This window comes from Ursus americanus, chromosome 1 (genome assembly GCF_024610735.1).
Source record: "Ursus americanus isolate L20-20 chromosome 1, mUrsAme1.1.p, whole genome shotgun sequence".
NCBI lineage: Eukaryota > Metazoa > Chordata > Mammalia > Carnivora > Ursidae > Ursus > Ursus americanus.
The window spans coordinates 107730649-107757901 of NC_142127.1; the positions used below are offsets into that span (position 1 = coordinate 107730649).

Below are 27253 nucleotides of genomic sequence, written 5' to 3' on the forward strand. Positions count from 1 at the left end.
ATTCCAAACACCGTAGGTCCACAAGACCGGCCGCTTTCAAGGTGTCCACTTGTGCCCTTTACCCTTCATGGTTACTCACACGCATGTGCTCACATGCCTCACACATGCGTGCTCACAATGCCTCGTGTGTGTGCTCACATTCTCACATGCATGTGCACACGCATTACGCACGCCTGTGCTCATACTCTTACACATACCTGTTCACACATGCCTCACGTGTGTGCTCACACATCACACACATGTTCGTGTGCTGACAGGACAGACCGTGCACTTCCTTCTGGCTTACGCTCTCCGTCATCCAATGGGAAAGCAGGAACCCGGGGTGCATTTAAAGCCTTTGGGGACACGTGTTGATCTGCGGGAGGAGGGTCCGTTCTGACTCACGCTGGAAGCGGAGGGGCCAAGGGGAGCTCGGGCCTCTCTAGCGAGCTAATTATTACACTTGGTTTTACTTTGCATGAGAGACGGGTGAGCACCCCCGTGGCAACTTCTGTGGGAGCACTGACGTCTCCCAGGACCGACGGTCGCCCCAGCCGGCTCTAAGGAGGAGACATACTCGACAGACAGCAGCCGCACGGCGGGCGTGACCGGAGCGGAGCCGTCGCGTCCGACTCAAGCATGCGTGAGCTCAGATGACTCACACCCGCAGCAACGGGTAAGTCCCTCCCTCGCCCTCGCGCCTCCTGCAGGAGCCGCTCACCGTGCGCACACAGCGGGTGACGGCTGCATTTGTTTGCAGAGAACGGCAATGCGGGGCCCTGCATGAAGCGTGGGAGACACGCACACCGGTACAGAACGCACACGCCTACGCTCTTTCTACTGTTCGAAAACTCTCATTTCATAATTACAAAATGTTATATGAATTCCCTCAAAATAAAAACATATTCCTCACTTTATTTCCAAAGTCCCACTATATCAACAAACGAGAAGGCAGTTTACAAACCGAGAACGGACGGTGAGGACGCGTGACGCTGGCTTTCATGGGAGGTGGGCTGTGGCGGGCGCCCCGTGAGTCCCCCTCACGTGTAGACGCAGCCCAGGGGCCACGGGTCTGCGCTCGGCTCTGCCCGATCAGACTCAGCGTCTCTCTGGTCCTCCCTGTCCATCTCATGGGGGAAACGTGTGCCCTTCCTCAGCTACTGAATGAAGAAGCATCAGTAGGGTCACTCAGGAAAGGATGAGGGTTTTCAGCAGAGCAAGTGAGGTCCGGCTACTAAAGTCCAGAGAAAGAGGCAGAAAGCAGATGCGAGGTGGACAGAATGAAGCCAGGCACCGCCCGCTTTCTCTGGCGTGGGCACGCTTGGGGAACACAGCCGTGGTGAGTGGGGGGCACGGGACCTGCCTGGGGGCTCCCGGCAACCGTTCCTCTATCAGGGCTCCGAAAGTAACTTCCGGCCACTTTCCCTGCGATAGTCTGCCATCAGTTCTCTCCGGGGCTGCACCCTGAGACGTTCCCGTTGGTTCTGGGAACGCTAAGAAACAGACGTCTGCATCCTGGAAGTGCGGCTAGAATGTGGATTTCAGAGTTGCTGTGGTCGTCCAGGTCAGGCACGGCTCCAGCCCACAGTCCAACACGCCTCGGCCTCCGGGGCCTGTGGGCACGGCACGTGGGAATTTGTGCCTGACGCATCAGGAAATCTGACACATAGAGGGCTTTGCTTTCTAACACGTGGGGAAGAGTCTCCACGGCTGAGTCTGCGGACGGCGAGGAAAGTCGGTGACACCATCAGAGGGACAAGCCGGGCTGACGAGCGTCCAGCCAGCAGCAGGAACTCACCACCACAAAGGAACGGACATGATCTCCCAAGCATCTGGGGAATAAACGAACTCTACGCACCATTTAGGTACTGCAGACGCAAACAACAGTACCATCGGCCGAGGGTCTGTGGTTCTACCTGGTCTTCCAGTTTAATTTAAAAAAAATCCCCTACGAGATCGTAGGGGTCAGGGCGCTGCCGGCGTCTGGTAACTCGTGCAGTTAGCTCCGCGTTCCCGCCAGAGCTGAAGACGGCAGCCAGCCCCAGGCGTGTCCGCCCTCCCTGTGCACCTGCCAACAGGAGAACGCAAACGAAAGTCTGTCTGGGGAACAGTGCTCTGCGTCGACTGGACCAGCAAAGACAAAGGCAGGAAGGCTGTCTGGGTTTGGCCACATGGCTACGGCGCTCCTCAGATGTGAACGTTCAGCAAGCCCGGGCAGAAGCTCGTTCAGGTCGAGAAGTCGGCCCCGGTCACCGCGCACAGCCTCGCGCGGCAGGGCCAGGCCTCCAGCCGGTGGGGGAGCTACAGCCCACCACTCAAGCGAGCGTCCCTTTCCAAAGCCCAGGCGCTAAGCAGTTAGCTCCAGCCCGCCAAACACGACAGCCTCAGAACTAACACGGATCGAGATGATACCGCAATCGTGGGGACGTAAACGCAGAGGCGCAGATGGGGGCTGAGGAGTCATCCACGGGACAAGGCCTCCGAGGACCCCAAGAGCTGCCTGCTGCCCAGCATGGCTCGAGGTGACTTCCGGCCACCGAGGTCTGCAGTGAGGACGTCGGATCAAGGCGAGTTTGCCCAGCCCGGCTCATGCTCAGAAGCCCGCCTGCCGGTCCCCACACATGGCGTCCTGCCCGCCGAGCTCACACCTGGGCACGGCCACGCTGCTGCCCTGCTTCCTGGGCCCTTCTGCCTCCGTGGCTGTGTACGGGCTCCTGTGCTGGTACAGGCGGACGGCCACGGCGGCGACGCAGAGCAGGACGAAGATGGACACAGCTACCACACCTGGAGAGGGGGCAAGGGAAACAGTCAGGCCGCAGCGGCGAGCTGTGCCCATCGCGCCCCGGCCCGGCGTCCCCGCTCACGGCCACACCGACCGTTTCGGCCGTAGGCCCCCACGGCGGACTGGGGACTCTCAGCTGCGGGGCTGTGGGACACGGGCACCGTGGCCTTCCCCGACCTTCTACACTCTGCTCTGTCTGGTCCCTGTGCCATCCCTTCAGGGTTCCACTTCATTTACTGCGTCCGGAAGGGAACGCGCTGTCTCCCGGACCCGATGCCCTGTCAGGACCAGACGGGCTCAAATCATTCTCAAAGTGGAGGACGCACCACGTCTTCACAAAGAGCTCAGCACCTTCTTCTGATGTTGTCGTGAAGGAAACGGAATTGTGCACCTTGGCAAGAAGTTATTTTACAATACCTCGAGTCGGACCCAGGGATTTACAGCACGTGTGAGATCTGTACGTACATACACGTGTGGAGGGTCTGCCACTACATTTTTCATAGGAATATATCGAATATGGGAATTTATAGAATCCCAGGTATTTGAGATCTCCACTTGAAAATGTTCTGATGATTAACACCAAAGCCTGTGGTTCTCAACCTTCTGCATGTTAGACACATGTGATCAAATCTCCAGGTGGGAGAAATCAGTGATTTTAGGGAGCTTTTCAGTGCAAATATTTATGCAGATCCCAGAACACCGAGCTGTATTGAAGCCAGGCTCGCGCACGCTATCACACCCCGAGAACGAGACGCAAATGCGAGCTGCAGGATATGAGCAACAAGAACAAGAGTGAGAACTCTTTCCTAGGCTTGCAGGGAGGGGTCTGGCGGGACTGTGGCCCAGTGAAGCCAGCGTCCCAGCAGAGCCGCCTGGGGCAGGAGAGGCCACGCCAGGACTGCCAGAGTGTCCCCGAGGTGCTGGGCGGACACTACAGGACAGGTGTCAGATGCTTGGTAATGTTTGATTTTTATGTCAGCTTTGGGTATATGCTTTCACCTGAAAATGATGGTTCTAGCTCTTTAGCTAAGAAGTTGTGATCCAACATTAGTCCAGTGGCCTGATGTTTCCTTCATAGAAATAACCTGCAGTGATGTGTGCATTGGACGGTACCTAAACTCTCTTCATGAAGCTCCCCAAACACACAGCAGACCAAGAATGGGGCCCCTGCTGCGTCTCCACGACCCCGAGCAGAGGCTGACTTGGACCCGCAGCCCGAAAACCCATTTCCTCAAACTTGCTGCATGCCTTCGGGGAACTAGGGCGCTGTTGGCAAGGTCAGACTTTTTCATTGTTAGACACGTTTACAGTGATTCCTTAATGGTCCCCTTGATGAAACCATCCATTACATAAACGGAGAGTCTCCAGAGGGGCTGGCTTTGGGAAGATGACATCAGAAAATTATCAGAAAAGGTCAGACTGCCCAGGGGTGAACTAAACAGCAGGTGCCTAGGACATAGAGTCTGGGTCCTCTGCTGGTGTAGACATTGCCCGGGTCCAGCCAGGGGGTGAGCCAGGAATGTACCTCCAATCAGTGTGGCATGTCCGCGGGTCCTGCCTGCCATGGGCTTCCCCTCTTCCACCGCTCCAGGACGTTCTGCAGGGAGAAAGGAGTGCTAGTCTGAGAGGAACTATCTTGTGAAAGTGGAATTTGGGTTGTTTTAACTTTAGAATCGTCAGTTTGCATTAAGAATGCTTTAACTGGGTGGGACGCCTGGGTGGCTCCCTCAGTTAAGGGTTGGGCTCTTGATTTTGGCTCAGGTCATGGTCTCAGGGTCTCGGGATGGAGACCCCCCCCCCCCCATGGGCTCTGTGCTCATCGGGGAGTCTGCTCCAGATTCCCTCTCCCTCTGCCCCTCCCCTGCTCAAACAAGCTCTCTAAAATAAATAAATAAAATAAAATAAAATAAAATAAAATAAAATAAAATAAAATAAAATAAAATAAAATAAAAAGAAGACTTGGTCAAGGGAGCTGCTGCCTGGGATTTCAGGAGCCCCCGCTGACTATAGGCCCACCGGACCCGGGCTCTTGCTGTGGCCAGGACAGGGCTCGTGTCCACTGCCCACAAGGCGCGCACCTGCTCGCGCGTGCGTGTGCTCCCGGGCCACGTCGCCTCCGGGTCCGGCCCCGCATTCCGACGAGGTCACGGGCCCCTGCACCGAGGTGCGCCCCGAGCGCCCGGGACGCAGCGCAGCCTTCAGCGGGGCCGCGCGCTCGAACTGCAGGGCGGAGAGGCAGCCGGAGAAGCCTCGAGCGCCAGCCTGCGCGGTGTCCTCATCCACGTGGCGGCCGGGCTCTGCGGGAGACAGCGCGGTTAGTGGGGCGCGGTTAATGGGGCGCGGGAAGCGAGCGCACGCAGTGGGCACGGTACGGGCAGGGACGACGCCGGGTCTTTATTTAGCACGTGTAGTTCACGTTTCCAAGCAGTTTGCTCTTCCCTGAAGGTTCGCTGCTCCCCGCTGTTCCGCGCTCTTCATCTCTGGCTCCGTTCTGTTTACCGAGGACGCATGAGAGCGATCCTCTAGGGTCTTCCTCCTGCGCGCTGGCCTGCTCCGGCCACCCAGCAGGCGGTGATGCCAGCCTCCGTGTCTGCGTGGCCTCTCCACGAAGGTGGGGTCTGTACTCCACAACGTGTCTAGGCCACGCGGGGACCCCGACCCCAGGTGCGGTTTCCCTGCAGCTCAGGGAGGCGCTCTCCCGTGGGCAGATAGCGCGCGCTCACGTGCCTTCCCTGGCTCTTCCTCCGCGTGCACAGCCCGCCCTTCCGTCAGCTCTGCGGGCTGGACCGTGTTTCTGCTGGAGTTCCAGCGTGAGCAGGGTCTCTGCCGTGCTCGGGGTCGCCCACGGACTCTGCAGCTGTGGTCGCCACGACTTCTTCTCCTGATCAGACCTGGTTCTTCTAAGTGTGTGAAAGCATCACCTGTGCTGTATTTTGCAGGGACCGTGGGGGGTGTTCTGCCTTCTCTCTCCCTCTGTCGGAGCCCCTGGAGTGTGGGGTTGCATTTCGGGATGTGCCCTCTGGCTGTCAGTGCCGCAGTGGTCGTCGGGTGTGTCTGCTGCTGGATGCATCCCCCCGGACCCCTGCAGACAAGCCCAGCCCTTCAGGGTTCGGGGACCCACAGCCAGGCCTTCTCTGGGCGACCCCAGGAGGCACTTCTGCCCCAGGGGCTTCTCCACGCTGCTCCAGGTTACCTCCAGCCCAGGAGGAGACGCCCACGGGAGCCGGCTCATCCCGCCCTGCCTGCCAGCTTGCCAGGCCGACCTAGTGATAACTGTGCCACAAGAGACCCACACAGGCATCTCCCTGTTGATGCCCCGAGTTGCACCACGAACCTGTCTGCAGCTTTAACCTTTCTCCATCCTCCGGGGGTCTTCTGTGTGTCGTACCTGTCCTACATGCGTGGGTTCTCGGAAATGTGCACAGGAAGCTGCGTGTGCTCTCCCGAGAGACCAGGCTGACAACAGGTGCGGCGGGGAAGGGCCCCGGAGGGAGAAGAGGGGGCGGTGGGCACTGATCGCCTGCGAGAGTCCGCGAGAGTCAGGGCTGTGGCGTGGGCGGGGGGCCACCGGCATGTCCTCTGTTCTGTGATTCTCGGGAGAACTGGCTGCGTTAAGTGTTGCTATTGTCGAGTCTCCTCTCTCTTAGGAACAAACTCTAAATCCAATTCCTGAGGCAAAATCAGATTTCTGAAATCTCAGGTTATAAAACTCCCGAGTCATTTAGACTTTTAGGTAGTTTTGCCTAATTATCAGTTCGTGTGCATCACGTGATCCACGAAAGCAACAGCTTCCGCTGTTTGGAAGAGCAAATCCTTCCAGAAAAGGTCTGGAAGGAAAACCAGGTACGGGCCCTGGAAGTCGTGCAGAGAGCGCGCTCTGGGAGGAGTGTTTCTGGAGCGCGTGATGACAGAGGCGGGAGGCTTCTTGTACCCCTCAGCCAAAGCCCAGCCAACAAAAGACCGTGGGTGGTTCTGGTCACAGGCCTTAGAGCAGAAGGAAAACATCAGACACGAGAGACACGGCGACGCCCTTCCGCGTTAAGTTGGGAGACGGGCGGGGTGTGTCTGTGCTGCCCTGGCCGCGGACCCTCAGGGGGTTTCTGGGCACGGGTCACATTCTCTTCTTGATCAAACTGTGTTCCCTTTGTCCAAGTTCTCCCAGCTGTGCACTGAGAATATTACACTCTTCTCTGTGTATGTTATACTTAACGGGGTCAAGAAACACAGCTGTCCTAATGGACCTACGGTTAAATGGAGACATCTGGAACCCATCAATTAGCTCGGAGCCATGAAACTCCAGGGATAGTAGGCACACTGTCTCACTTACAGTTTTGAGGACCTCTGGGTATCTATTATCTCAAATAGCTAGTTGCTTATATTATAGGATTTAGTATTTGGGAAGAATCTTAGAAATAATCTACCCATTTTTAGGTATTCTGTGAAAATTCAGATAATCCGTGGAAGTACCTGTCCCTGCTGTGAGTGCTCATAACAGCCTCTGAGACACGTTTTCCCTGATTATCCATTTGACAGGTGAGTAACCAGAGCCCAGAGAAGGCAGGTAGCTGGCCCCACACAGCAGGTGGCAGAGCTCCGGCTTCCTGGACGCGGCTCCCATCTGGGACGGGGAGACCAGGAGAAGTCCCTGTGCCCAGGGCACACTCTCCGGTCCGTCCCGAACCGCTCCACACCCTTGCGTGTCCTGTCCGTGGTGTTTCTTCGGAAGGAGCTCACTGAGCTCAGTTGTCTGCAGGGTGCGAGGCAGGCTCCGGGCCGTCTTCCCATGGACGCCTTCCCATGAGGGGGCAGGGTCGACTTCGGCTCATGGTGCCACACTCCGCCTCGGGGCGCCCTGGGCTGGGAGCGAGACCGTCCTGTGCTGTGAGCGCCGTAGACCGCCTTTTCTCATTGCTTCAACCCCGCCAGCAGGAAGACCACCCTCCCTTCCGAAGAGCTTGCCCTTCGATTTTGCTCGTCTTTTTTACGGCCCATGTACCCAGCCCGGACGGCGTCCCGAAGGCTGACGTTCCTCAGCGTCACCTCCTTCACGCTCTGACTGGGGGAGAACGTTCTCAGAGCTTCTGCGCGTCGGACACAGACTCTTGATCGTAGAGCTGCGAAGTCTGAGCTCTGACGAGGTGACTTTTACAGGCTTCCGACTCTGACATGAGCATGTGGGATCTGAGAAAAGACGAGAGTGCGTACCACCAAGTGACCCCGTCAGAGACGTAAGACTAAGACGCCTATTTTAACCGACGAGGACCCTGGACCGTTCCGTCAGGAGCACCACAGCATGCACGCGGGTGACCCGGGTCATCAGATGGGGCCGCTGCCGCTAAAATGCACCCTGGAGACGCTCTCCCAGTGTTGGAGGAGGGAATGAGCAGAGCAGGAGACACTGGGCTCCGGAGAAACGCTGGTGTGTCCCCTCGGTGTTGGACGCGTCTCTGGGACGGAGCGCTTTGCGGCCGAGGAGGGAGCCAGTGTGACCAGGCCCCTCGCGTGCTGGCCACTCGGGACACAAAGCAGCAGTTTTCTCGGGCTGGCAGATGCTTTGGAAGTTTTATTTGGCTTCTGGCAAGACAAATCTTCAAACGAAACCATCAAGACGTGGAAAGCGTCATTAGACCTTGGTCAGAATCCGTGCCCTTGGGCATATAGTTAATGAATTTTTATTTCAGATTTCATGAATCCCTGTTGCCAGCTGTAAACTCGACTGCTTGGCTTGGATTTTAACAGCACTTTTAGAGTCTGAATAATCCACTGATGGACTCGGAATTCGTGTAGAAGCAACAATACGTTCCATTCCCCCCCGAAGTTCTTTACCCACGTGATCGAAGGGGATGTACTCCATACTTGCTTTCTTCACTGCGCCCCGTGTGGCGTGCGCCGTTTCCCTGGTTCATCAGACAACATTTGGGCCTTTTTGTCACTAACTTCAGCGTTGCTTTTGAACATAAGGGGTATTTTTAAAAATATTCTCTCGTCAGAGTTTTTAAACAATGCTTCGTGTGTAATAACTTTGTTAGCTTATTTGCATATCCCTGCTTGGGCTTAGGCTGTGGAGTCTTTGAGGACAGGAATTTGTGTGTTTTGGACACGTCTGCCACAGCAGAGCCACTTGGTCAGTACGTGGTCCCTCAACGTCTGGTTGCTCAGCTCCCTGGAAGAAGACCGCCTCCTTCCCTCCAGGCGTGGAAAGCAGCAAGTCAACAGAAACTCGGCCAGGCCTAGGGTCGCAGAACCTGGATTATCTCTGGGATTATCAGCTGCTCACTTCATTCTGGCAAAACCAGTAACTACCCACAGGCCCAGGGGGAAGAGCTCAGTGGGGCACAGGGCCAGGCCTGGGTCACTTCCACCTCCAGCACACTGGGGGCCTGGGGTCCAGACGGACCCCACCTGGGGCTAGTGAGCAGCAGAGCCTGGGACAGTCCGTGGGCTTTTGACTAGAACTGAAGACATATTCTGTGGCACAGTTTTAAAAATGGAATAAAATGCATACTGCTACCAGGGAGAAAATGAAACTCCAGAAGTGCTGAAGCCAGTCTCCCCGCCGACCTCCATGGCGGACCGTGAAGGACAGGCATCACACACACCAGCAGCCGTGTGTCCCACCAACCTCACCAGTGTCTGAGCCCCAGTCCCAGCAGGTGCAGAGCTGAGCCTCACCTGCCCTGCCCCAACTCAGGGGTGGCTCCCGCCTCCCCTCCTCTCCCTTCCTCCGCTGCCAGTTGGGTCGTGGCCAGCATCTCGCCCCAGCAGCAGGGTCAGACCACAGACTCTGCAGTGCCACATTTCATGGGAGTAAAGTCAGTCCTTGGACTATGGTGCCCACAAAGCCCAATGTGGTCTGTCCCCCTGACCTCTGTCCTGGAGCCCACCACTCGGTCACGTCCAGCACAGAGCTGTGGGGGACTCTCCCCTTCTTCAAATGTTTGTCCACTTCTCACATCCTCTACACAGAGTATGCGGCCCTCCACGCTTGTCCTGTACAGGCCCCATGACCTGGGACCCTCCTGCTAGGGCGTAGTCACCCTGGGGCAGGGGTCTTTGATGCATGCTGACCAGCTGGCATGCTCGGAGGTCAGTCAGTGATCGTCAGGGTGTGGGTTTGGGATGAGAAACAATGACTCTGCTTTGTTGTTGCCGTGCTCTGTGGGAGCCCCATCCCTGTTCCCTAAGCGTGGACTGGAGCAAAGCTCGCTGTCAGGGCTCCACACGCCATCTGCTTTCCCGTTATGGGATCATCAGCATTCTAACCAAGCGTTCAGAATCACCATTTTAAATCAAATTGTCATTATAGATTTATCTTGAAAGTAAGTTTTATATGTGTGCATAAAATATGTGTGCATTTATGTAAAATTTGCCTTCTCATATAATGCAAGTTTAACTGAAAAATTATGTATATATATGTTATATTCAAACCAGGCTCTATGTATCTATCTGGCTCAGTTTGGACCATCAATTAAACTCATACTGTATCAGTAGGACTTTCCACACGTTATTTTTCTTCTATTCAATAAAACAGCCTGTTAGAGCATTACAATTCAGGACATTTTCCATGTTGACTGAAGAATGGGAATGCATCCTTTTAATGCCCAACATAGTGTTGGAAAACATATTAACAGAGTTAAGAAATTAGGTGTCATCCTTTTCAGTGACTTATACTTTTATTGTCTACCCACGTGTACGCTTCCTGCTCAGGACTTGAGCTTACATATTTGGAAAATGAGAAAGACTCAGGAATATAGATACAACAAAGGCAGAGATGAAAAGATCATTACCTTGGATAAAGTCTATCCCGTTAGTGCCAAAACAAGACGAGGGAAAGGAAACAACTCGAGAGCATTCTCCCACAGTAATACGTGAAAATCCGTGGTGGTTACAATTTGTAACTAAAAAGCAAGCCCTCCTAAGTCTTACTCGCTTTCACTTGAATACCTGGAGACACGCGGGGACTGAACGCATGCCCACCAAACCCGTAGGTGCCACTGCGCCGACGCTCAGGCTGTGGCCGTGGAGACTGGGCTGCAGGAAACGCTGCTGCGGCGAGCGTGGGAACCAGGCAAGGCGCACCCGCGCACCACCGCCCGGCGCCATCACGAGCACACGGACCACAGACATGTGCTCTTTGCAGACCCCCTTCACACGTCATCCCGGGTAGGGCTCTGGACCTGCGAACTCTGTCTGTTCGGACCAATATTCTTCTGTGAGGTCAGAGAGTCGCCGCAGTCCTTGTGCTAACGGCAAAACGAGGGACAGGAGTGTGTAGCTGTTCTCAATGGTGTTTACTTGCTCGTCTGTGGGAAGTGTGTTCTCGTGATTATGGGCAACCCAGATCTCAGCAGGGTTTCTGCCTCGGTGGGCATGCATGGTCTAATGAAAACAAAACAAGGAGCTTGTTTCTGTGTTAGTGGCATGACACCGAGACCCAGGGAAGGGGCACGGGGTGGGGAGCTCTGCGTCTACTTGCCTAAGATCTTGCCCAGCACCAGGGATTTGACGGCGTTGAATTCTGTGCCAGAGGACAGGCTCACTTGGCTCCGGGTTTCCTGGTCCACCTGCCCCATGAGAAGCAAACACCAACACATCTGTCAGTTGTCAGTGACATGGCAAGAAGCAAGGGGAGGCCATGGAGTGGAAACGATCCACAAGAAAAGGAACGTAGGGTTGCACCTGATGGAAAACCCCACGTTAAAAGCTCGCCATCGACAGTGGAACACTAGTTCCTGAGCAATTTTCGTGGCGTCTCAGATCCCCGTTGCCCACGTCCACCCCCTACCCCTGTATTCTGCACGGTCTTTATCACTTCCCCACACAAGATGAATGATGTGTATTTGGCAGAACCCACAAAAAGAGGCAAACGTCCAGCCCTTTTACACACCTCAACATAAACCGTCGAGTGAAGGCCAGAGTGGGTTATTCCATGTAAGAGCAAATACACTCATGTCTGTTTTCAAAAGTGCTGACGGTGTGTAATTTCACTTACTCTACAACGGCTCAAGTGTATTTTGTTAGTCATGCAAATTTTACTCATAATTGTATTTTCTGTAAGTCATATCCTTAATTGTCATAACATTTGCACTCTGTGGATTCCTACTGCAGCGTCATTCACAAATACTCCACCTGTAACTCGCCATGCTAACACAGTCCACATTTCATAGTAAGTCATTAATATAAATGGGGGAAAATTAAAATAGTTAAATTTTATACTGTATCTGGTAGGTTTCTGTTACTAAACAAATATAAATCCTGGAGTATGATTTCTTGTCTGTAGCACATGAGAAATTAACCCAGAGGAGGAAACTTTATATTATGTTTCATTATCAAGGGATTGCGGTGAGTGACACACAGCGGGCGTCAAATAGGAGGCTAATGACTGTTGGGCCGACAGTGCTCTTACCTCCACGGAGACCACTCCTTCCTCTCTGCTGATCTTCACCCGGTGAAGGTGCCCATCCGCCATGTTCTTGACGTTAAGGTTAAAGACGTCAGGATCCTGATGTAGGTCTAGCTTGTACCTAACCTGCAAACTCCCTAGAACGGAAAACATGACGTACTTAAGCAACAACGGGTTTTAAAAGCTGCCTTTCCATACTCCAGAGAAGTGATTATTATTCCGTTGCTTCTAGGAACAACATTTTGTGCTTTGAGTCTGCTGACAGTTCACGTGAAGCATCTGGCTGATCTCTGTTCTGATGACACCATGTTTAACGCAAGATAAAAGTGTTAATAAGAGTGCTTTCCCACTTGGGGCGCCTGGGTGGCACAGCGGTTAAGCGTCTGCCTTCGGCTCAGGGCGTGATCCTGGCGTTATGGGATCGAGCCCCACATCAGGCTCCTCCGCTATGAGCCTGCTTCTTCCTCTCCCACTCCCCCTGCTTGTGTTCCCTCTCTCACTGGCTGTCTCTATCTCTGTCGAATGAATAAATAAAATCTTAAAAAAAAAAAAGAGTGCTTTCCCACAATTCTCAACTCTCTGAAAGGAAGCACCCAACTCTAACACATGCTAACGTCTGAATTCTGCTCCATTTTTGCAAAAAGAGCATTAAGGAATGCTGAAGCTTCTGTCTTCCTGGTCTGCTCTTCTTTATTCTTATTTCCCAGACTCTGAGAGGTGAGTTACAAGAGAGTGTGGCTGGTCCTGGGAACTGCTGTGCCGCCAGGGGCTATTGGTGGCCTGAGGCTGTGGAAGATACTCCAGACGGTGAGGCTGACCAGTGGGAAGTGAACTCGACCAAAGGCTCCCCTGGGGTTGATTCCCCTTGCCTTCTCATGGTGGGGAGTCCACTGTGCCCTTCCCAGGGCTCCCTCCCATGGGACGGTGAAATGCTCCTGCCATTCCGGTGGTCCGTAGCTTACGTCTGCACCACTCTCACTGGGGTCGTGTTAGAGGTGATTGGCAGCATTTGTTTATTTCTGTTTTTATATAAACACATATATTTGTTTATGCACAAGCTGGAGGTTTTCTTTCTTTCTTTTAAAGATTCTATTTATTTGACAGAGAGAGAGAGAGAGTACAAGCAGGGGGAGCGGCAGGCGGAGGGAGAGAGAGTAGCAGGCTCCCCAGTGATCAGGGAGCCCGACACGGGACTCGATCCCAGGACCCTGGGATCATGACCTGAGCCGAAGGCAGATGCTTAACTGACTGAGCCCCCCAGGTGTCCCAGCAGGTTTTATTTCTGAAATCTGCAGGCACGACCAGAGATGCAGAAGTGGAACACGGTGATAACCTCTCTGTAGGACAGGATCCCCATGGCTCAGCGTGAGCTGCTCCACGAGGTGCGGCTTCACGCTTCTATGCATCTCACGCGGGCTGGACCAAAATCCTGCCAGCCAGAGAGTTTCCAAGTTTTCCCAGATGCTGAATTAGTGCCCTGACTTTCTGTTTGAAATGCCTACAGCTGTGTTTTCCTTCCCCACTGGAAGCGTTGTTGTTGGCCGATTGGGGGAAAAATTTACTTCAGAACCACGGACAGAGTAAAAACCAAGACTTATCAGGGCACGAGGACAGTCACTTTTGCATGACCTTACTGTGTTTGCACCCACCTGAATTCTTTTTCCCTTTGCTTAAAAGGAGGAGGAGATACTTTCCACATATAACTAGACACATTATACTTCCCAGTAAAAAGCTTCCAGTAATAATAACATGTCTGTGTACCTGAGATATGCAAATTCATCAAACATTTTCTAGAAGAATCTTAATATAATTACTGAAATGATACATTTGAAACAATATTTTTGTAGTCCTGGAAAACAAAGCAAAATAGAACAAACTGGCGTTTGCAGAGTGTGAAAGTTTTTCCTTGTTTCTAGTTCGAGAGGCTTGGACACTGAACACTCCACACGTACCGCGCTGGAGACACTCAAATGAGACTCACCGTTGTTGGCCAGGATGACAGAGAGGTATTCGTCATAGAAGGAGTCCACATAGAGCAGCAAGCTCGGGGTTTGCCGTGTTTGGAAGCTGAATGTGATCATCTCTCCAGCTAACGTCATGTCCCCATGAAATGAAGCAGCGTGGGGGCTGGAGTTCGTACTTAACGGATAAAATTCATGAAAATTGTAAGTCACCGAGGACCCAGCTCCAAAGAGTGCAGAAATCTCTGAAATGATAGGCACATTTTTACGTAAGAAAAGATTAAGGGCTAATTTTAGGTATACTTATGCACATTTGAAATGTTTTACTTTCCAGGACATTGTCATAGATAAAAGAGCAGAGAATGAGGTAACAAGCACTCAGACATCCCAGAAATGAATAGCAGTTAGTTGTTGCAGCTTTAGGACAGCCCTCGGCAAGTCCGAGTGTTAGAACTACCTCTGCCCCCTCCTCAGTGGAACGTGGCCTGAATAGGTAGAGACACCCACTCGAGCTTGTTTCCTTCCTACATTTTCCTTGCTGTTAGTCTTTTGCTTTGCAGGTGGCAGTCTTGCCCAGCAATGATGAAGGATGGAAGTGGAAGTCCCCCTGCCCTCCAAAGACCACCACCAAGTGTCTGCTCATGTCAGTATTTTACTAGAGAAGGACAGCTGTGTCTGTGGCATCACCATGAATTTGAGAGAGGGAGGTGGTGCAGGGCCAGAAACTGTTCAAGATCTTCCCTAATAGGTTTATGAGAGTGTGTCGTCGGCCTTCTACATAAGACGGGGCCCTACATGTATGTGTACACATAGTTGGGGGCAGGGCATGGGTGGTTTGGCCGCCGTGAGTCCAGGCATCTCCATGGCTACAGCAGGTGCCCCCCCCCCCGCCACTGGCATGGCCATCACATCACCTTCTTGCAAACCCACTCCCAGACCAGCTCAGAGTTGTTTCCGCCTCCCTCTTGAGGTCAGCCTCTAAGGTAATGTTTGCCTGCAAGAGGACCTTCAGGTTGCACTTAGTGGCTATGGATACAGAGTCATACCAAAGGGGAAAAATATCTTTTCAGTGGAGCTCAATGAGGTATAACTAGGGGCAATAAACACATCCACTTCAAATGTAAAATTTGCAGAGTTTTAGGAGATGAGCACAGCCACGAAGCAACATCCACAGTCCATATTCAGACCATTTCCAGTTTTCTTCTGCCCTTTGGGCTTCTTGGCACTCAGTTTCTCCCCTAGGCCCCAGGCTCAGGCAACCACTGATTTGCTGCTGTTACTCTAAATTATTCTACAATTTCGTAGAAATGGAATCATGCATTAAATTTTTGTTTTTTTACTTTTTTGCCTCAAGTTAATATTTGTTAAGTGTCAAGTTTTAAGTGTCGACCCATTTATGGGTTCTCTATTCTTTTCACCATAACTTATTATTTTTAAAATACCTTGGAAATCTAAGGCCTTATGCATTTCCATATAAAATTTAGACTTAATTTGCAATTCTGCTGAAATTTTGGTTGGCATGCTGAATCCATAGATCAATTTGGGAATAAATGATATAGTAATAATAATGAGTGATCCAGTTCATCAACATGGTATATTCATCCATGTCTTTAGATGTTAATTTCTTTTAGTAATTTTCAGTGTAGAGATCTTACACTTATTTGGTCCATTTATCTGTAATATTTCATGTTTTTGGAGTCTATTGCAAATACAATTTTATTTTTAATTTTTTCCCAGTTGTTCATAACTAGTACATAAAAACTAAGTTGAAATTTGTATATTGACTTTGTATTCTGTGACCTTATGAAACTCCCTCATTAATGCTAGTAGGTTTTTGTGAACTCTCTATATTTTATATAGATAATTATATCCTCTATGATAAAGAGAGTTTTTATTTTTTTCTTTCTAATATGTACAATCTTTATGTCCTTTTCTTGTCTTATTACAATGGCTAAGACCTCAAGCATATTGAGAAGAAGTGATGGGATTAGAAATCTTTGCCTTCTTCAGTCTCAGAAGGAAAACATTCTGTCTTGCACAACTAAATATGTTAGTGATATGATGTTAAGTATCCTTTGTTGGGTTGGGAAAGTTACCTTATATTCCTAGATTTCATAGTGAATTTTATCAAATGTATTTTCTATATATATTGAAACACTTGTTTTTCTCTTTTATTCTGTTGATACAATGACATTCTTGAGATTTTTTAAAACTTAAATCAGCATTGCACCTTTTGGATTAATTCCACTTATTCATATATTTTTTCCTATATTGTTTGATTTGACTTGCTAATATTTTATTAAGTGTTTTTATATCAGTATTCATGAGTATATTTCTGTAGTTTTTTTTTGTTTGCTTTGTTTCTTGTAAATTCTTTGCTTGATTTTGGTATCAGACTATTAGTAGGTTCATGGATTGCATTGGAAAATATTCTCTCCTCCTTTCTGTCCTTCAACAGCCTGCATCAGACTGAAATTATCTTTTCTTGTACAAATTACTAGCAAATACCTTCTGGCCCTGGAATTTTCATTGTGGGAAGATTTTTACTTAGCAATTCAACATCTGTGGTAGTTATAGGTTATTGAGATTTTATATCTCTTATGCTTTGGTTTGGTAATTTGTGTCTTTCAAGAAATGTGTCCATTTAATCTAAGTTGGGAAATTTATTGTCATAATGAAATTCATAATATTCCATTGTTATTCCTTTAATTTTTGTAACATCTGCTTCGGTATCTTTTATTTTTGATATTTATAATTTGTGTCCTTTTTCCTTTTTTCTTGAGACTCTAGTTAGAAATTTATCAATTCATTGGTCTCTTCTATGAATCAGCTTTTAGCTGCACTGATGTAGTTATATAATGATAGTTACTTCAGTCATGATTGCATTGATTTTTTTGTCTGTTTTTATTTCATTAGTTTCTGCTCTGTCTTTATTATTTCTTCCACTTTCTTTGGATTTCGTTTTGTTCTTTCTTTAAATTCTTAAATTGGAAACTTATATAATTGATATTATACCTGTATTGTTTTCTAATAAAATAATTTAAAGTCATAAATTTCTGCTTAAGTAATACTTTCTTGTAAACTCAAATTTTAACATGGTATATTTTTAATTAAAAAATTTTTTAGTTTCATTGATGAGTCCTTCTCTGACTCAAAGATTGTTTACAACTGAAGTATTTAATTGTTGATATTGTCATAGAAGATTTTGAGACTCCAGAATTTTTTCATTTTTTTCTCTCTGTTCTTCCAATTGAGTGATTTTTATTGTCTTATTGTCAAGTTCACAGGTTCCTTCAGGTTCCTTCCTCTGTTGAGCTCATCTGGTTATAATTATTTTTTAAAATTTCAGTAATTATATTTTTCTGCTCGAATATTCTTATCAATTTTTTATATGATTTTTATTGACCTGTTGAAGTTGCATGCATTTCTGTTTATTTGTTGCTGGCCTATTTTCTTTGTTTCTCTGAATTTTATTCCCTTTGATGAATAAGTTATAATCACGACTCAATGTCTCCGTCTGCTGAAACAAAAGGGAAAAAAAGGCCCTACTCAGAGTCAAATCTTATTAACTACATTTTTTTCCCTGAGTATGCAACATAATTTCTTGATCTTTTTTTTAACGTGTTCAGTACTTTTTGAAAACTCGGCAATGTAGACCAACTCATTGTAAATGTTCTTCATTGGTTCTTGTTGTTTCTGTTTTTCTGTGGTTGCTGCTGTTTGCTGTTTGCCCCAGTGGGCGGACAGCATGCCTGCACCCCCACTTCAGCCCTGTGCCCCAGGCATCGTCCCTCGCATCTCTGCCGTTGTGCTGCCTCTGGAGGTCTTCCCGAGTCTGCACACTTGGACTCCACCAAGGGTTTGGGCAGAGACCACGGGCACATCTGGGGGCTCATCCACTCCGGTCTCCTTGCGTCCAGTCCTCGGGCTCTGGGAGCAGAGTCTGTGAGGCCCCTTGACTCTGTCAACGTGACTACAAGTGCCCGGTTGGATTTTACCTGTGAAGGCGAAACGTGTCCTGGCATGGGGACACTGATTGCCATCACACACTTACCCTCAGATATCACTGCTGTGACGGTGCTCTGACCATTCTAGGCAGCTCACTCTTTCGAAAATCAAGAACTGACCCAGTCTGGTTCCCAAGTTTGTACTCTAAAACCCAGTGGCTTTTAAGGTCAAAAGGCAACAGCTGAAACATTCCCGAATGGAGGCGTTGGAATTTATTGTGGTGATAATGGATTTTATTTAGATTCTGTGAGTATCTAGGAAAGTATAAACCTCATAAGTACATTCCAAGAATTATGTCCGTGCTACAATTAGCTCTGTCATTTCAACGAATGGCTTGTGACCTCTCAGAATGAGACTAAAAAGATTCTGTCATTTTCACTGTAACAAGAGGCCATCAATAAACCTCAGAGCAAAATGTTTAAGTGGCTCTATTTCAGGCATCTTAATATAAAGGGGAAATGTATTTATTATGCCAATAAAATACATTTTTGGAGGAAAGTTCTTCCTGTACAACTTGAAGCCATTACTTTAAATAATAATATTGAAATAAGCAGGGCCACACAGGACAGACTTCTAATAACGTATTATCTTCGAGCAGAGGCATGAGGCAGAAGGAGTTAAGGTGCACAGACAGTGTTTCAAGAAAATCACAGAATTGATGTTAGATTTCATAGCCGTCAGCCCTGGCTTTTCAAGAGTAGACTCACATTTCTTTCCAATAAAATGACATTAGCTGCAAAAGACTGATTTACAGAAGGAATTTAGGAACTGAAATACGTTCATCGAACAGCAACGCCGAAGAGGTTTTGTTCCGGATTTGCACACCCCAGGGCAGCCCGCTCCCCAGCGGCACCCGCGCTCACACTCACCCTGTGTGCAGAAGGGCCCCGAGAAAGCGGAGAGCTCGCAGTCGCAGGAGAACCCGCGGGGCCTCTCCCGGCAGCGCCCTCCGTTGCGGCACAGCCGCTTGTAGGTGCTGCAGTGCCCCCGACAGCCGGGCTCCACCCCCGGGGTGACCTGCGCCCTCTCCTCCAGGTCCAGGGTCTTCCCGTTCAGCTGCAAGGACCGGATGCACCCCAGGAAGCCCCTCTGTCTGGTGGCCGTGCCTCCTGAAACAGAAGCACAGGACGGGGTCCAGGCCCCTGCAGGTGGCGCCTTGGGGGAAGAGGGAAAAGTCGTGACTTCCCGAAAACCCTTATGGACAAATACAATTTTCAAAATGTAAATTTTGACACAGTTGGGAGATACTCAAGAACACTGAAAAAACTTTGTTTTTAAAACTTGACTTTGCTTAATGTTTATTCTAAACAGATTCCTTGTTAGTTAACAGGAATTTATTTTTAAGTTAATCTTATTAGAATTAAGAATGAGACTTACTTCAGAAGGGGGAATGAAGCATGAGAGACTGTGGACTCTGAGAAACAAACTGAGAGCCTCAGAGGGGAGGGAGGTGGGGGAATGGGATAGACTGGTGATGGGTAGTAAGGAGGGCACGTATTGCATGGTGCACTGGGTGTTATACACAAGTAATGAATCATCGAACTTTACATCGGAAACCGGGGAAATACTGTATGGTGACTAACATAATATAATAAAAAATATTATTATAAGAAAAAAAATTTTAAAAGAAAAATGGAATAGGGAAGGGAAGCAGTGAGAATTAAGTGAAATTTATATATATATTATATATGGAATATTATTTAGCTGTAAAATAGAACAGAATCTTGCCATTTGCAGCGACATGGATGAAGCTAGAGAGTATTGCGCTAAGTGAAATCAGTCAGTCAGAGAAAGATAATACGATTTCACTCATATGCGGAATTTAAGAAACAAAACAAAGGGAAAAATAAGAGAGAGAGAGAGAAACCAAGAAACAGACTCTTAAGTATATGGAACGCACTGACGGTCACCAGAGGAGAGGTGGGTGGGGGATGGGTGGAACAGGTGGTGGGGACTAAGGGGGGCACCTGTGATGAGCACCGGGTGATGTGTGGAAGTGTCGAATCACTATATTGTACACCTGAAACTAACATGACACTATATGCTAACTAACTGGAATTTAAAAACTAAAAAAAAAAAAAAGAATGAGACTTAATAAAACATCAATATTATTGTAATAATGATACTGTAATGTGGTGGACATTGATATGATTAGCTAAAATGGAAGAATTTTTTAAAAGATTTTTATGTATTTGAGAGAGACGGAACACAAGCAGGGGGAGCGGGAGAGGAAGAAGCAGGCTTCCTGCTGAGCAGGGAGCCCGACGCGGGGCTCGATCCCAGGACCTCAGGATCACGACCCGAGCCGAAGGCAGACACTTACCAACTGAGCCACCCAGGTTCCCCAAGAATTTTTTACCATAAAAAAACCAGATGTCCATTTATGGCGATAGTGGAATAATGGGGACTGGATTTGCTCTCCCACCTTGAAAATAGCTTAGAATACCAGAACAACGTGAAACAATAGTTTTGAAAGCACTGGGCATTTGGACACAAACGGCGGTCACCCCCGGGCATGAGAAAACAGCAAGCCAAGCTCTCCCATCACCCCAGCTTTCTGTCCGGGGAGTTTCCAGGCCACATCGCAGGGGCCCGTGTCTCTCGGCTCCCCAGATGAGCTCTGCAGGTCTGCGGAGGGCCCCCTGAGCAATGAGCTCAGCACTGGCCAACACCTTCTGTGAGGAAACACCAGAGGCCAGGGAGGGGGTGACTCAGAAGCCTGGAGGGTGTCCCACAGGACTGAGGTTAGCGCTAGGCTTGGGGTTAGGGCTAGGGCCGAGCTCCAGGGCTCCCGCAGGGTGGGGGATACTGTCTGCTCCTAATAGTCACCAGCAAGCCACCAAATTCAGGAGGCATCTCAGGCAGAAGTTAAAAATTTCTTGCCTCAGTAATGAGAAAAAATTAATCCCAGATTAACTCCAGTCCTAAAAAAAATCTTAAAAGCAAGACCACCAAAAACAATCAAACTTTTTCCATGTACATGAATCTTGTTCCAGACCAAAGCTGAAGAACACGTAAAGGGTTACAAAATGTCCAGTATCCAACAAGGGGAAAGGCACACGGCCCAGCATCCAGCTTAAAGAAATGGCAGACGTACAAAGAGGCGGGACTTAGTGAGCAATCGTGAGAAGAAAACCTCATCAAGGGGAAGTCATCCAGATACGATACAGATGACAGGGTTTGCAGACGAGGGTACTAACACAATTATTATGACTGCACTCTAGCTCTGTTCTAGGTCAACAAACTAGAGAAACTTTTCTTTTTTTTGCAAAAAATGGAATATATTAGGCTCCTGGGTGGCTCAGTCCGTGAAGCGTCTGCCTTCAGCTCAGGTCATGATCTCAGGGTCCTGGGATCGAGCCCCACATCTGGATCCTTGCTCAGCGGGGAGCATGCTTCTCCTTCTCCCTCTGCCTCTTCCCCTGCTCGTGCTCTCTCTCTGTGTGTGTCAAATAAATAAGTAAATAAATACATAAAATCTTTTAAAAAATGGGATATATTAAAAAAGCTCAAATCGAACTCAAATTGCTGAGTAAGCTTCAATTTGAGAAGAAAATTACATTAAATGGGATTAATGGCAGATTAAGTTTGGCAGAAGATTCCACTCTAATTTCTCAAAATTTTTTCATTTCCCTTTTGATTTCTTCTTTGAATGATTGGTTGCTAAAGCGTATGTTGTTTAGTTTACACATATTTGTGTATTTTCCAGTGTTTGTCCCCTCAGCAAAATATTAGCCAACTGAATTCAAGAGCACCTGAGGAGGACCACTCGTCAGGATCAGGGATGGGTCACCACCCACACGTCAGTCAACGTGGCAAACCCCCGATAGCATGAAGGATACAGACCACACGACTACCTCAACAGATGTGGAAAAAGTATTTGACAGAACGGAATATCTATTCATGATAAAACTCTCAACAAGTTGTACAGAAGAAATTGCCTCAGCATAATAAAAGGTACCCAGGGCTAGCCTACAGGTGACATCACGTTCGGTGAAGAGAAGTCGACAGCTTTTCCTCTGAGATGAGAACCCACCCTCGCCACTTCAACTCGGCAGAGAGCTCGCGTCCCAGACGGAACAGTGGGTGAGATAAGAGATCAAACGCATCCCAATAGGAAACGAAGAAGTACATTTGTCTCTGTTTGCAGATGACATGATTTTATATACAAAACCCCAAGGATTCCACCAAAAAACTTAGAACTAATAAATGAATTCAGTAAACTTGTAGGATAAAAAAATCAACATTTAAAAATTGGTGTGTTTCTATATTTTAGCAGAGAACTATAGAGGAAAATGGAGAAAACAGTCCCACTTACAATAGCATCAAAAATAATGAGATACTTAGGAACGAATTTAACTGAGGGAGCAAAAGATCTATATACTGACAACTGCAAAAGACGATTTACGAAAGAAACTGAAGGTGACACAGTTAAATGGGATGAGAGTCCATGCGCATGGGTTTTGGGAGAATTACTGTCAAAATGTCTATACTACCCAAAGCAGTCTACAGATTACATGCAATCTTGACCAGAATCCCAAAGGCATTTTCACAAAGACGGAATAAAAAAATCCTAAAATTCATATATACCACAAAAGAATCCAAATCGCAAAAGCAGATCTTTAGCAAGAAGAACAAAACTGGAAGGATCATACCTTCTGATTTCAAGTTACGTGACAAAGCCAAAGTAATCAGAGCAGTATGGTATTGGCATAAAGAGAAGTCAAATGACTAATGGAGCAGAACAGAGAGCCCAGAATTAAACTCACACAAATCATACACGCTCAAATAATCTTTAGCAAGGGCACCAACAATACAAAATGGGGAAAGGATAATCTCTTTAATAAATGGCGCTGGGAAACTGGATATCACATGCAAAAAAGAGGTAATTGGATTCTTATCTTACACCATAAACAAAAATGAACTCAAAATGGATTGAAAGACTTAAATGTAAGATCTGAAACTATAAAATACCTACAAAAAAATAGGTAAAAAAAATCCTTGGGGGCGCCTGGGTGGCACAGCGGTTAAGCGTCTGCCTTCGGCTCAGGGCGTGATCCCGGCGTTATGGGATCGAGCCCCACATCAGGCTCTTCCGCTATGAGCCTGCTTCTTCCTCTCCCACTCCCCCTGCTTGTGTTCCCTCTCTCGCTGGCTGTCTCTATCTCTGTCAAATAAATAAATAAAATCTTTAAAAAAAAAAAAATCCTTGACATTTGTCTTGGCTATGATTTTTTGTAGGATACCAAAACACAAACATCAAAAGAAAAACAAACTAAAAAGCTTCTGCTTAGCAAAAGAAACAATCAACAAAATGAAAAAGCAACCTACAGAAAGGGAGCAAATATTTGTAAAACATACATGGTAAAGCGTTAATATCCAAAATATATAAGGAGCTCCTACAACTTAATAGCATAATACCAAATCCCCTGAGTATACGACGGGCAAAGGCTCTGCATAGACATGTCTCCAAAGAAGGCACACAGACAGCCAACACATAAACGAAAAAGTGCTCAACATCACTAATTATCAGGGACGTGCCAAGCAAAACCACAATGGTAAATCACCTCACCCCTGTTAGGATCGGTATTACTGAAAAGACAAGAGATACCAGATGGTGGGAATGTGGAGAAAGGGGAACCTCTTGCACTGTTGGTGGGAACGCAAACTGGTGCAGCCACTCTGGAGAACAGTGTGGAGGTTCCTCAGAAAGTTATATATAGAATTACCATATGACCCATTAATTACTCTTCTGGGCATATATCCAAAAGAACTGAAGTTGGTATCTTAAAGAGATATCTGCAGCATTATTTACAGCAGCCAAATTAGGAAAACAACCGAAATGTCCATCAACAAATGAATATCTCACACTATGTATGAAAATGCAGTTTATTATTCAACCTCAAAAAAGAAGGAAATCCTGTCACTTGCTACAGCAGGGGTGGGGGTGGAGGACATTATACTAATGAGATAAAAAGTGAGAGAAAGAAATCTCATTCATCTGTGGAATCTAAAACTATCAAACTCCTGGAACCAGAGTATAGACTGGCGGCCATCAGAGCCTGGGTGGGGGTGGGGAGGAGAAGGGGAGTCACTGGTTGAGGGGCACGAGGTTCCAGATATGAGAGGTAGATAGGTTCTAGGGGTCTAGAGCTCACAACACTGTTTTGTGCCCTTAACATTTCTAAGAGGTTAGATCTTATGGTAAGTGTTGCCATAAAATTAATAATAATAAAAAGGGCAGGAGGAAACTTTGGGAGGTGATGAATATGTGCCGGTCCTGGGTGGTGCTGGTCACTTCATGGTGGGGACTCCCCCCCGTGCTCGTCAAGCTGCGTACACTAAATAGTTGTGTGAGCTAATTGTATGTCTCTATAATGCAGCCATCAACAAAACTCCTGCCGTTTGTGACAACGAGGATGGACCCTGACGGTGTCGTGTTGACTGAGATAAGTTGGAGAAAGACAAATATCGTTAAGATCTCACTGACATGTACAATCTTAAAACACCAAATTCACAGATCCAGAGCACAGACTGGTCTTTGTCAGAGGCAGGAGGTGAGGGATGGGGGATGGGTGAAGGTAGTCAAGAGCTACAAACATGTAGCCATAGGGTAAGTCAGTCAGGGGATGCAACGCACAGCATGGCGGGTGCAGGTAACAAACACTGTGTTGCATATTTCAAGGTTGCTAAAACAGTAGGTCTTAAAGCTTCTCATTATAAGAAAAAAATTGCAGCCACGTGAGGTGACAGATATTGACCAGATTACTGGGGTTCTTCCGTGGTATATACACGAATCCATACGTTGTACGTCGTGGGCTAATACAAAGTTAACGTCAATCATATTCAATAAAGTGGAAAAAATGTTACCAGGAACATATTTAAAAATTAAAATTAAATGTTAAAAAAATTCATTCTAGAAAAAGCTATCCATAAAGCAATGATAGCATCTAACATCAAGAGATTGGCTATCATGAACTACTCTGGAATCGTTCCCTTGTATGAACTCTGAGCTCCAAGACAGTAAGCTCCACTGTGGGATCCGAAGCAGCAAGGTTTTCCAGCATGGTCACTCTGTGCGACACTGACATTACGTCACCACCAGCAGCTCCGAGGACTGGGCACACAACCAGAAAAAGATAAACCCTCCAGCTGCGATACATTAAATACCTTTTTACGTATCAATCATACTACAAAAAAGTGGTATAAAAAATTAAGCCTTGAATCCTATCTCACACCATATGTAAAAATATTTTTATATAGATCATAGACCTAAAAGCAAAGCTAAAATTTAAAAAATTTCTAAAAGAAAATATAGGAGAAGTTCTTCCAAACACTGGTTTCTCAGAGAAGACTCAAGGAGCACTAACTATAAAAGAACTCTTTGACGAACTGGGCTTGAAGGTTTTTTATACAAAGGTTGATCAATAGTAAAACTTCTGCAAATCCAAAGACATTGGTAAAAAGCTAAAAGCAAGCCTCAGATGCGTAGTAACAATTGTGATTCATGTAAAGGACTGGGGTCCAGATTATATAGTATTTCTACAAATCAATAAAAAGGCAAACAGGTCAATTAAAAAAGGGGCAAAAAATATAAACAGGCACTTCACTGGGAAGGTATTCACGTGATGAATAAATATTCAGAGCGCACGGCAACCTCCCTGGTGACTGGGGAGGCCCTCTTTGGGCACAAGGTGTGGCTGCTGTGCACCCACACACGGATACCAAGATGGGGACACAGACGACAAGATGGGGACACCGATGACAAGATGAGGACACAGATGACAAGATGGGGACACAGATGAGAAGACGGGGACACTGATGACAAGATGAGGACATGATTCACAGGAGGGGTGCATGGATGACAAGATGGGGACACAGAGGACAAGATGAGGACAGTGACACTCTACCACTGGGCAGGAAGATGGAAAACCAGCTTGAAAAACTAGCTGGCAATTTCTAGTGAAGTTAGGTGCAGATCCAGCCGGCCTCCAGCAGAGCCACGTGCTGGTGGCCTCAGGGCCCTGCAGAGAAATGCCCCAGCAGCCCTGCTGTGACGGCGTCCCACAGTCCCTCCTGGGAAGGACAGAGTTAGGATGAGTCGGATAACGGAACACGGACAGCAACTTAAAAAGAAAAAGAGTGGTGCGTGAAGTAACGAGCATAGATTTCACAACCACGATGAACAAACCAAGACGAAGTCAAAGGAATTCCTACTAATGATTCCCTGACTGTGGCGTTCACAAGCAGGCAGAAATACCCCGGAGCCACTGCGGGGGTTGGGGGCGGGGTATGCGGCCAAGTGACCTGTGTGTGAGCTGTGGTGGGTGTTTTTCTCCATCAGCCCAATCACAGAGATCCCATTAGATGGGACCTGTCCTGTATTTGCCATGAAGCTCTCTGCTCAGCTCAGGGCTCTTTCCCCAAATTCTCCAGAGTGGGGAGACAGAGGCACAGTGGATGTCTCAGTGATGACTTTTTGGTCACATTTCTCATAGTCACCTTTTTGAGGAAACTCTCATCTTCGCAAGAGAAAGCACTCTGGTGTCTTCACGTTGGCCCATTACGCTGTCCTTGGAGAGAGGCCAGCAATTGAATCCCCTAAAACGTAATACCAGAGCACCATGGGCCTCGAAACCAGGACGGTGAAATGTGGACAATAAGTCGCGGCATTTTTACGAACATGACCACGTTTGTTCTGATGGGAGCGTTAGAGATTAGAGACTGCATCTCGGTAACTAATGCGAGAGGGTGAATCTCCCTGTTTCGTGGAATATAATTCTCATTTAACAACTTCATGTGAGATCTGAATTTTACTGAGTGATTCAGCGTGTGCTCTGCCAGGTCTACTTTCAAGTGAGAAGGACCCCAGCTGCTAAGTGCTATGGTACTGCTGTGTGGGGAAGCCGTTCACTTTTTTTTTCCGGTTTTTTCTTCTGTTTTTAGAGACCTTCCTTCCATGCAGTCTCTGGATGAAAACTGTTATTACAAAAATAAAGCAACAGCAAGTCTGAACAGTTAGTGTAATCTTAATAACCCCATCCACAGAGGAAGTCTCGGTACAAACCAACAACGTCGTTCTCAGAATTGGCAGGCGGACACATGAAGCACGGTGAGTGG

General features: G+C 47.9%; 1 protein-coding gene across 1 annotated transcript in view; it reads right to left on the minus strand.

Moving 5' to 3' along the window:
• Positions 1-874: 874 nt before the first annotated feature.
• Positions 875-27253, minus strand: part of LOC123791218 (contactin-associated protein-like 4) — a 133872-nt gene continuing 107493 nt past the window's right edge. Inside the window, exons 18-24 of the mRNA XM_087865191.1 lie at positions 19003-19242; positions 14146-14370; positions 12168-12301; positions 11238-11325; positions 4840-5058; positions 4287-4358; positions 875-2763 (exon numbers count right to left, since the gene is read on the minus strand). Of these exons, the coding sequence (XP_087721317.1) occupies positions 2573-2763; positions 4287-4358; positions 4840-5058; positions 11238-11325; positions 12168-12301; positions 14146-14370; positions 19003-19242 (1169 nt within the window). The 3' untranslated portion in view covers positions 875-2572. The remainder of the gene's footprint in view (positions 2764-4286; positions 4359-4839; positions 5059-11237; positions 11326-12167; positions 12302-14145; positions 14371-19002; positions 19243-27253) is intronic.